This window comes from Trichoderma harzianum (assembly GCF_003025095.1).
Source record: "Trichoderma harzianum CBS 226.95 unplaced genomic scaffold M431scaffold_1, whole genome shotgun sequence".
Taxonomy (NCBI): domain Eukaryota; kingdom Fungi; phylum Ascomycota; class Sordariomycetes; order Hypocreales; family Hypocreaceae; genus Trichoderma; species Trichoderma harzianum.
Window position 1 is genome coordinate 3,809,491 of NW_020209249.1, and position 11,238 is coordinate 3,820,728.

General features: G+C 52.0%; 3 protein-coding genes across 3 annotated transcripts; 2 read left to right on the forward strand and 1 right to left on the reverse strand.

The window, feature by feature from the left end:
- Positions 1 to 3,219: 3,219 nt before the first annotated feature.
- On the forward strand, positions 3,220 to 6,156 carry M431DRAFT_1126 (hypothetical protein; the record flags this gene model as incomplete). Its single annotated transcript, XM_024911840.1, has 3 exons — positions 3,220 to 3,577; positions 3,642 to 5,950; positions 6,013 to 6,156. 3 exons carry the CDS (start codon positions 3,220 to 3,222, stop codon positions 6,154 to 6,156), a joined length of 2,811 nt encoding a protein of 936 aa, XP_024780881.1.
- A 1,853-nt stretch (positions 6,157 to 8,009) lies between these two features.
- On the forward strand, positions 8,010 to 9,203 carry M431DRAFT_105416 (hypothetical protein; the record flags this gene model as incomplete). Its single annotated transcript, XM_024911579.1, has 1 exon — positions 8,010 to 9,203. One exon carries the CDS (start codon positions 8,010 to 8,012, stop codon positions 8,943 to 8,945), a length of 936 nt encoding a protein of 311 aa, XP_024780882.1. The 3' UTR covers positions 8,946 to 9,203.
- A 274-nt stretch (positions 9,204 to 9,477) lies between these two features.
- Positions 9,478 to 10,959, reverse strand: M431DRAFT_1128 (hypothetical protein; the record flags this gene model as incomplete). Its single annotated transcript, XM_024911849.1, has 2 exons — positions 9,478 to 10,646; positions 10,713 to 10,959. The coding sequence occupies 2 exons, from the start codon at positions 10,957 to 10,959 to the stop codon at positions 9,478 to 9,480; spliced, it is 1,416 nt and encodes a 471-aa protein (XP_024780883.1).
- Positions 10,960 to 11,238: the final 279 nt, after the last annotated feature.

Below are 11,238 nucleotides of genomic sequence, written 5' to 3' on the forward strand. Positions count from 1 at the left end.
GACGGGGATCTTTTGTTCATGCATGTATATATGCGAATTCGTCATGTATATTACTACTACTGCTACATTGCCATACATCTTGTGACTCGCCGGTATTGGCGATGTCCATCGTTTTGGCGATTTCGATGGACGCGCACAAGCTACATGCACATTGCCCCCTTGCTATCCGCACCCTGACGTCTGTGTATTTGCATCTTTTGACGGCCCGAGAAGGCGGCTTACAAGGCACAAGTACGAGTATCGTCCTAGCTTAGTACCTATTAGCAGCTGGCCACTTGCTTTAGTGCCTAGAATCGATACTAAATACCTACACAAGGCACATACCGAAACCCGCTGTATCGGATTTGATACCGGTGATAATGGCATGGATTTGCCCCTATGACACGGGCTGGTAAACCAGTAACAACGGTACTAAACTAACTAAAAAGCAGCGACGCAGAAACGGTGCCGAACCAGGGCAAGTGGGCCTTGCGATGACACGGGCCTGCGTGCGTCCTTGGCGCTTTCCACATCCACAATCCACTTTGCACCTGCACTGCACTTGCACTTGTTGCAACTTGCGCTTTTCTTCAGCAAGTAACGAAGCAACAGGCAAGCCACCGCAGATTTTTAAAGCGGCCATGGTCAGGCACTAAAAGCCCGCCCGCCCAATCACGGGCCATTCATGCGAATTAAAGCTGTCTGCCGCGCCATCTGGTTGGCTCTTGGCTCATGCCTGCTCCCCAACGGTGCAGGCAGGTGCGAGCTACTTGGCTACTTCCCGTGAGCGTTCCTGCTCTTTGCAGCACGGCTTTGCTCTCCGCGCAAGAGACACTCAGGGTTGAGTCTGACCTACTGCCGTGCGCTTCGTACATCGTATCGTATTCCGCGCCTCGCGGGTCCGTGCTTTTTTTTTTTTCCTCCTCGCCCAACCTTATCATTTTTTTGTGCTTCAATTTCGATCACTTAACTCGGTGAACCGTTTTCTTCTTCTTTTTATCGTAACCTCGAATCGATGCTGCTTCATCTTCTTCCTTCTGCTCGATTCCTTTTCGATCGCCATGACAACAATCTAATCAAACATGCAGTCAGATGAGGGGATGCCAAAAAATTTTCCTCGCTTAGCCCCAACGGAGACCATTTCCGAGCGCCGACTCCCTCTGCTTTTGCTCCCCTTGCCCGGTTGTCATTTCCCGGCACGCCCTGTTCTTCGTTCGTCTGGTTGGGGCAGCGAGCCCAAAAAACCGTGGCGCCACTTGGACGACCCCATATCCGTCGCATGGCCCCCCTGTACGCCTTTCCAGAAGCGCTTAGATGGCTCGACCCATTGGGAAACGCCTCCGACTTGCCCATCTTGCTGAGCTCAGGTCCGAGGCCACGGTTGATGGACGGCAGAGGCAAAAGCCACTGCCCACAAAGAGGCTGGCACGAGAACCAGCCTAGCAAGCCAAAATGGCCGCCAGGATGCCGCCAGTGCCTGCTGGTACGGTACGGTAACGAGTACGGTACTGGCAAACTGGACACTGGACCACCTTCCAGCCGCCTCCACGGCCGACGACTAACCCCGCATAATGGTTCGCTGCTGAAACCGGCCCTTACCACGGCAATAAACTTGGTCGATACGCGTGGCGTCGACTGCCAATGCCCATACAGAACCTGCTAATGCATGTACCTGGGACACCTGAGAGACTGACAGGCACCCGCAAGTTGCCCGACGGAAGAGCATCGGAAAATACGTCGGAGGGTCGCGGCTCTATCGTCTTGAAACGGTATGTCGATTCGCCGACCCTGGATTGCTTGAAAAAATGCTCCGTTTCTCGTCGCAGGTTTGGTTTATACCTGTACGAGTACTGTGCTGTACGTGTTAGACAACAAAGGTGTGCGGATGAGTACCTGGCAGTCCTCTCTGTGCCGCGTCTAACCCCCCCTTTTCTTCTGTTTTCTTTCCGTTTCTTTCCTTTCCGTTTCTTCCTGTTCATGAAGCAATAATACTCCGTCAATTCCCCTCTGACAATGACCACGTTGTAATGCCGCGACTCTGCGGCACCCCTCACCCTTCTTTTCTCGATCGTGATGTGGCGGGCCCGGCAACCATGGAGAGGAACAAGCTCGAATTGAGAAAAAGACGGAAACACCTGCTGGCAAGCACCAGTGTGATGATGCTACTAGTATCTCCGAAAATCCCTAGCTATCTAATAGCAATCGCCCTAAGGAGGCGCGCCAATTGTGAATGCATCACTGCACCCCAGCATCTCCACTCACAAGTCCACCTCCACAAGGTGCTCCATCCCCATCCCATTCTCCATCCATCCATGAATCCATGACCATCACTTGGCCACCATCAACTCCGCCTCCACACCCCATCGACGGCTTCCCTTGCTCGCCCACCCTGGCGAGGCCTGGCTACGGGGCCGCCCTCACAAGGCTTGTTCTGATGGAGGCCCTCCGGTGCATTGCGTGAAGCGAACAGCAATAGAAATTGAGAGCGTCCCCATATATTAGTTCCATGATGGAGCTCTCTTGTTGTATTCTTTAACTGACACCCCCCCAGTCTCTGACCTGACTGTCACCTCTCTCACTGCATTGTCATCATTGCTTTGTCTGTGTCATTGTTTGCTGCTCTTGCCATTGCCAGGCTGGCGGCCGTGTAGCTTGTCAAGGCGCGCTCGCGATACCGGGTTTTGCCTTTTTACCTTTCCCCTCTTTATGCCTCGGGCTCAACAAGTGAGAGCTGTCGTCCGCGAGTCACGTTCTCCGTCAAGAGACCGATTGATTTGCAGCCGAATATATCATCTCTGGAGGATGCCGGTCTAACGAACAATCAATCCGTCTCATCTAAACATCTTTCATTGGGTGCCTTCTTTTTTGTGGCAGAAGCCTTCATTATCTTAGGAGATTTCTGGCCTCGAGCCTGGCGCATTTTCTGCGCATTTTCCTGTATAGTGGTTTGCTCCCCTTTGAGGGCTACAGCCCCGTCTCCTCAACGCAGCTTTTATCAAAAGATAAACCAGCACCAGCAATAACAGCCCAAGTTTCACGCAGCCACCGCTTTGAAGGCATCTCGGACTGAGTATCCCAGTCCTGCTTTCGAACCGTGCTTTGTGGCCACACAGTTCAGCCATCTCCTATTTCGGCACGCGCTGTATCCTTCCTACCAACCCGCCCTCAACAAAAAATATCAACTTAATAACCATACATTCATCATCTTCATCATCTTCGAATTAATAACAACGCGCCACAATGTTGTCCAATCCTCTCCGTCGCTATTCTGCGTATCCCGACATCTCCTCGGCGTCTTTTGACCCGAACTACCATGGATCTCAATCCCATCTCCACTCAATAAACGTAAACACGTTTAACAACAACGGCCACCCCTATCCTATGCAACACCTTTCTCAACACGCAGAGCTTTCAAACTCGCGTATGATAAGGGCCAACCCGGCACAGCCAAAGCAGCGCCAGGGTTCTCTTGTTGTTGCTAGAAAGAACTCCACAGGGACTACTGGGCCAATCAGGAGGAGAATCAGTCGCGCCTGTGACCAGTGCAACCAGCTACGTACAAAATGCGATGGTTTACATCCTTGTGCCCATTGTATAGGTATGACACCTTGCCTCTCCCATAAGTAAAGCAGCCTTCATAGAAATGTACTAACCTTTGCTAGAATTCGGCCTTGGCTGCGAGTATGTCCGAGAGAGAAAGAAGCGAGGCAAGGCTTCGCGCAAGGATATTGCTGCCCAGCAGGCGGCGGCCGCGGCGGCACAGCATCCTGGCCAGGCCCAGGATAGCCAAGAAGATCGCAAACTTTTACGCCAGCAGAGTGAGTCTTCACGTGGCAGTACTGAACTCCCCCAAGCAGCCCATGACCAGCCTCATGGTCACATAGAGGGCTCTGTCAGCTCCTTCAGCGACAATGGGCTGTCCCAACATCCTGCGATTGGGTCGATGGATGGTCTTGAAGATCATCATGGCCACGTCGGAGTTGATCCTGCCCTGAGCAGAGGTCAGTTGGAGCCATCGTCCGCAATGGGCTTGGGTCCATATGGCGAAGTTCACCACAACTATGATAGCCCCGGCATGAATGGGCATGTAATGGTAGCTCCTTCGTATGGCCAGACTCAGACCACCATGCCCGGGTATTCGGGCATCAACTACGCTACACAAGCCCCGAGTCCGGCGACTTATAGCAGCGACGGCAATTTTCGACTCAGCGCCGGTCATATCCAAGAGTATCCTATGGCAAATGGGAGCTCACCTTCGTGGGGAGTCTCACTAGCCTCGCCTGGTGGCCAGTTCCAGCTTCAGCTTTCGCAGCCCATCTTCAAGCAGAGTGATCTGCGATACCCCGTCCTTGAGCCCCTACTACCTCACTTGGGAAACATCCTCCCCCTTTCGCTGGCCTGCGATCTGATTGACCTGTACTTTTCCTCATCTTCGTCGGCACAAATGCACCCAATGTCTCCATACGTTTTGGGTTTCGTGTTCCGAAAGCGCTCCTTTTTACACCCCACAAACCCAAGAAGGTGCCAGCCCGCGCTGCTTGCGAGCATGCTGTGGGTAGCAGCGCAGACCAGCGAGGCGTCTTTCCTGACGAGCCTCCCCTCCGCAAGAAGCAAGGTCTGCCAGAAGCTGCTCGAGCTGACTGTGGGACTTCTCCAGCCCTTGATCCACACCGGCACAAACAGCCCGTCCCCCAAGACCAGCCCGGTAGTTGGCGCGGCTGCCTTGGGAGTTCTTGGTGTTGCCATGCCGGGTTCGCTGAACCTGGATTCCCTGGCTGGTGAAACAGGTGCCTTTGGAGCCATAGGAAGCCTCGACGATGTCATTACCTATGTTCATCTTGCCACAGTCATCTCCGCCAGCGAGTACAAGGGCGCCAGCCTTCGATGGTGGGGTGCCGCGTGGTCTCTCGCCAGGGAGCTTAAGCTTGGCCGAGAGCTACCGCAGGGCAACCCTCCCGCCAACGAGGACGCTGATGCCATCAACGAAGAGGTTGATGAACACGACTTGAATAGAAACAACACACGCTTTGTGACAGAAGAGGAGCGAGAGGAGCGGCGGCGAGCGTGGTGGCTTGTTTACATTGTCGACAGGCACCTGGCTCTCTGCTATAACCGCCCCCTGTTTCTCCTTGATAGCGAGTGCAGCGACCTCTTCCACCCCATGGATGACATTAAGTGGCAAGCGGGCAAATTCCGCAGCCACGATGGAGGCAATATCGATAGCTCCATGACGGATGAGTTTGGCGACAGCCCGCGTGTTGCTCGCGGGGCTCATTACGAGTGTCGTGGCCGCAGCATCTTTGGCTATTTCTTGTCTCTAATGACCATCCTGGGCGAGATTGTCGATGTTCATCACGCAAAGAGCCACCCGCGATTTGGCGTCGGATTCCGCTCTGCGCGGGATTGGGACGAGCAAGTCGCTGAGATCTCCCGACACTTGGACATGTATGAGGAGAGTCTAAAGCGGTTCGCTGGAAAGCATCTTCCAATGGCCACAAAGGACAAGGAGCAGCATGAGATTCGCGACAACGGACCCGTGCCGGACATGCAGTCTCCGCTCTCGGTGCGGACCAACGCGTCCAGTCGCATGACGGAGAGTGAGATCCAGGCCAGCATCGTGGTGGCCTACAGCACCCATGTGATGCATGTCCTCCACATTCTGCTCGCAGATAAATGGGACCCCATCAATCTTCTGGATGACGACGACCTGTGGATTTCATCGGAAGGGTTCGTGACGGCAACGAGCCACGCGGTATCGGCTGCCGAAGCCATCAACCAGATTCTTGAATTCGACCCCGGCTTGGAGTTTATGCCATTCTTTTACGGCGTCTACCTCCTCCAGGGATCTTTCCTCCTCCTCTTGATCGCCGACAAGCTGCAAGCTGAAGCGTCTCCAAGTGTCATCAAGGCATGTGAGACCATTGTGCGAGCACACGAAGCTTGTGTGGTGACTCTGAGCACAGAGTATCAAGTAAGTATTACCATCCTCCAGGGAATATTTTTATGTGAATCAAGGACTAACAGTTATATCAGCGGAACTTTAGCAAGGTCATGCGAAGCGCGCTTGCACTGATTCGGGGTCGTGTGCCAGAGGATCTAGCTGAGCAGCAGCAACGACGACGCGAACTCCTTGCGTTGTACCGATGGACGGGTAACGGAACCGGCCTCGCCCTTTAAAGGCATGGCTCAATAGTACCGAAAGAACCGGACGAGATGAGCAATACCGACAAGGGAAAAAAACAAAAATAAATAACAAAGAGGGCATCTCAGTGATGGTTGCCTCTGTTTCAACATTTCAACATTATGGCACAGATGAATATTCGTTTCTATTTGTTAGCAAATATCTGTGAAGGTTAATTGGTTCTATGGTGTTGGGGGATATTTTCATTTCTTGGATACTGTGACGGATAGTCTGGGCGGATTGAGGGGCCTGGTCAGGCTGGCAAGAATTATGAGCGACATTATTATGGTTATGATGGAAAAGATATCCCTGTGATGGTGTGTACGGCAGACATTGGTTCTAGGATGACATTTTTATCTGTGTATTGGTCAAGAACATGTTATCTGTATATTGGTATAGGTTATTTTGGTTACTTTCCCCATCTTGGTGATGGTGGGCTATTTGCTGAGCGCACGAATTCAAATTGTTGTATGTCTAGGCGATGACAAGCTTTTGGCTCGAGATTCAGAAGTGACTGTGCGGTTTCTCTTTTGACATTATAGTGATGGTGAAGTAATGAAACGGAGGTGGCGAAGTGATTGCTGGTACTGTTTGAAGCAACTTTGATGAGGCGATGTAGACAAATGGAGATGGCTGGTAGCCAATCGATTGTGACTTATTCACTGCAGGTGTGGCCCCATGGGCAAACACGATATGAAGTAGCCAGGCAGCAGAAGCTGTAGGTAGATGAGAAAGGGGGCGTTTGGATTCACAGCAGCAACAGGGTAGTCGTATGTGTTTGATATGTCTATTTGTCGAAGCAAAGAGCTTAGCAAAAGGGGCAACATGTGTTTGTTGGTGGTACGGGCCGTAGTTGAAACCGAGAGCACTGCAAGTTTTTGGTTAGATGAGAAGTGGCATTGATTCACCCTGCTGGTAACGGATGGGGTTTTATTGTTTCTATTGTTCTCCTTTATTTTTGTCGACATGCTCGAGGTTTAAGATAGATGGTTGTATTACGGTCTCTGCTCCAAGGTTCTTTTTATAATGAATTTCTCCTCTTCATTCTAGTCTTGTTATATACATGTTGGAAAGAAAGATATTGGGTGAAGGTGAAGTGGAAGTGAAATAAAGGTCAACCGAGAAAAAAAAACGAGATTCGTTTCTCTCTTCCAAAAAGACCGTGCAGGTAAAGAGACCCCACTCCCTTTCTCTCTTCTTCCCCCCCTTTCTTCTCCCTCTCCCTCTCCAAAGTTTGTGCATGCTTCATTCACCTCTTTTCAACTACGATCTTTTGTTGCAATCATCGCCGTTTTTTCTAGCGACGACATTGTAAGCTGCTTGTTTGACCGCCTCACATTATCAAATATCTCGTTTCCTCGAACGAAACAGGCCTTTTCTATTTACCTACATCTTGCGCGCAGTGCCAGACACACACACAGAAAGAGAGAGAAAAGTCTCCGTCTATAAAGCAGAGAACCATGCCCTCTACAAAAAGCTCAGACAAGACTTGGAGCTTCCACTCTCCTCTCTGCGTTTGGAAGACGGGGGAATAAGAACATAGTCGGCGCGAGAAAAGATTGAGACGCGTCTCCTTCTTCTTCTTTTCTCTCTGCCTACACATACCGCCTTTTCTTTTCGAGCTTTTGTTGTGGCTTGTGCTAATCTCTTTTTGCTCTTCTTCTTCTTTGTTTGTTAACGGGATTCTGCTAGGACGCTACACTCTTCTCCTGATATATCTTCATTGTTGTTGTTTCTCATCCCACGGTTCAGGGAGCAACCGGGTTTGTTTGCTTGTTTTCCTGTATTGAAGGAAGACTGAGGCACACACACAAAGAACATACCCCATATCAAAGGAAAACCACTTCAAATGTCACCCGCCGGCAAACGTTCGCTTCGTTTGCCTTCGTCTCCGATTCAGGGGCAGGCGAAGCGTCGTCGCGGTGCAGCTTCCAACCCTTTGGCTGCCAGTTTCAACTCTGCCAGCAGTGAAGCCTCTTCGTCTTCTTCGCAGTCGGGCATAAACGTTCAAGCTTCTACAGTGTTTGATCCAACCGCGACATATCATAATCTCCCACAAATGTCTCTCCAAGCACCGGGTCCAGCTCCAACTTCGATTGTGAGCGTGTCATCTCAAACACCATCTCGAACACAGACGATACGTTCACGAACATCACCGTCACTCCGCATGGGAAGCTGCTCTCTCGACGAAATGCTCCTCTCCATCCCCCAAGGCCTCGCCTCTACCGAACACACCCGTCGCAAAGACGCTCTTCAGCACGAAATCACTTTTCAGGAGCGCAACCCGCCGATTCTCCCACCATCCCAAGTCCAAGATTTGCCTCCAAAGCCGTTCATAGCGGATTTTCTCAAATTCCCCGATGGGATCAGCGATCCGGAACGTCTGCAGATTGAGATGCGTAACAATGAGATTGCCGCTGAACACCAGAAGATTGATCGCCAGCGGAACAACCAGGCGGCTAAAAAGTCACGACAGGCTCGTCTTGAGGCGTTGAATAATACAAGGGTGCTGCTTAATGAGAAGACGGCGGAGTGTGCTTGGTTTAGGATGAAGGTGCTTGCGTTGGGGGGAAGCACGGCGGACTGGAACATTGTGCCTGCGGGGGTCAAGACGAGACTTGTTAAGGAGATTGATGGGCGGGTGAAGGTTGTTGAGGGGGAGGTTGCGGATGCGAAGAAGCGAGAGGAGGCGAAGAAGAGGGCGGATAGGAATAAGCGGAGGGCGGAGGCGAGGAAGGAAGATGAGGAGGAAGGGGAAGAGCAACATCCAGAGTCTTCAGAGTAGGGAAATGGGGATCGAGGTGTTGGGTTTGGGTGGTTCGGAACGGAGCTGGATATGGAGTTTGAGGATTATGAGGATATGGAATGATTTCTTTGTTATGGATGGTGAGAGACAGATGGGAGAGGCGTTGGAACCGAATCGAGGATGACGGAGATTGAATCTACGTGTTGGAGAAGGACTTTTTTCTTTTTTCGAGATTGCTTTGGCTTTGGAGGAGCGAGAGCTTGTTGTTGAATCGAGTGGGCTACATGAAAGGGCAGGGGCTAGGGTTGTTGAACATGGTCAGAGGAGAGAAAGGCGAAAAGGGTGTTTTTGACATTCTGATCAATCGTTGACGGGTTGTTCTTCATTCTGCTCTAAGCTCTAGATATATGAAAACGGAAATCCAATGTTCTCTAAATCAAAAATCTAACAGTTCCCTTCCTCCTGAATCTATATCCCGTGTCTTTCGCCCCATATAGTCGCTCCTCATTACATTTCTTCGTCATGATGTTGTTGTGTTTTCGCTCTTGTTAAGATTTGATCGTCATGCTCGTCATTTCCGTCTATGCACCAGTCTGCCCTTGACCCAAACCCGCTTCGTGTTCCGGTCGTCTCCATTGTACACCCACTTGGCCACTCTATCACCCCAAGTCTCCCACCCAAACATATCAACAAAACCATGGTCGTCATCTTCATCGTGCACCTCCCCATCGCCATTGACTTCGTTCAGAGTCACCAGCTGCGCATCCCACTCCATGCCTACTTCGAACCCCCCAATCTTGTCCTCCAGCCCTACACAGCGAGCTCCTCCCCTTGTGGCGAGATACAGCACCTCTTCGACCGTCAACTTGGCCCTCTCCTTTTCCTTCTCTTCCTCGATGGCCATGGCTACATGCCGGCTCACCATTGCGGCTTGTCTGGCGGCTTCTAGGATCGAAGGGCTGTATCCGCCGCTGACGTCCGTCCCTAGCCCAACATCGATACCCTTATCCCACATCCACCGTACCCTCGCAGGTCCACTGGTCAAGCACGTGTTGCTGCACGGGCAGTGAGAGACCTTGGACTTGTTGTGCGCAATGAGATCCGCCTCCTCCTCTGAGATGTGTACCGCGTGGGCTAGCACCGTGCGTGGCGTGAGCAGGCCACACTTGTCGTAGAGGTCAGTGTATGAGTTGCTTTCTGGGAACAGCTGCGCCACGAGCTGGATCTCGCCGGGGTTCTCCGAGACGTGAGTCTGGATGGGGAGGCCCGTCTGGCGATGCAGCTCTGCCAGGCCCTTCATGGCCTCGGCCGAGCACGAAGGGGCGAAGCGAGGCGTAATAATGGGGGAGACGACGTCGAAGCCTGGGTCGATGGTACGTATGTGGTCAATCACTTGCTGCGTTGCCTCCACGCTTTCGCTCGCAGAGGCATCGCGATAGTAGGCGGGATTCATGTCAGGCCTGTCCATGCACACTCGGCCGACAAACGCTCGCTGGCCCATGGACAGACACAGGTCCGCCAGCAGATTCGTCGCGGGGACATCGCGGGTGGCGAAATAGGTTGCCGTTGTGGTTCCGTGTGAGAGCGTGCGGCGGATGCATCTGGAATACACGCGGCGCGCCTTGGAGAGATCCTTGAGGCTGGCTTCGAGGGGGAAGGTGTATGTCTCGAGCCATTCCAAGAGACTTGATTTGCCAAAGATGCCGGCATTGGCATACTGAGAGGCGTGGATGTGTGTGTCTGTGGTGTTGTTTTTGTCAGTATCAAACGTCCAGAAGCAGCAATGATGATATTCCTTCTACTCACCCACAAAGCCCGGAAAGAAAAACTGTCCCTCAGTCGCCTCCGTCACGTCCACCTCTGCCTCATCCCAGCCAAGCTTGGCCAGCAGCCGCGCCTTGACCTCGCTCAAATCGTGCGCATCCCGCTCAATGGCCGCAATCTTGCCGTGGGCGTCGACGGCGATTCCCGCCTTGTGCAGGAAATCCAGGTCCTGCTGGGTCTTGGAGTGGACAAAGGTGCCCAACAGCAGCAGCTTTCTCTGTGGTGACATGTTTGATTCCAGATATGAATGTGATGTGTTGTGTTTTTCGTTACTTTCTGTCACACAGACACACAGTCACACACACTCTCTTCCCCCGCTCTTCTCTCGGGCTCCCTCTCTTTCTCTTATCGATATCTCCAGACGGCCTCAATGATGTTCTGACTCTCTTATGTCCTTGTGAAGATGAAGCTATCTAGTTTATCAGCCTCTGTTCAACACTGTACCACTAATAGGGGACCAAAAGACGTCAGCAAGCCCCACAAGCCGCAGATGCACTTCGATTTCGAT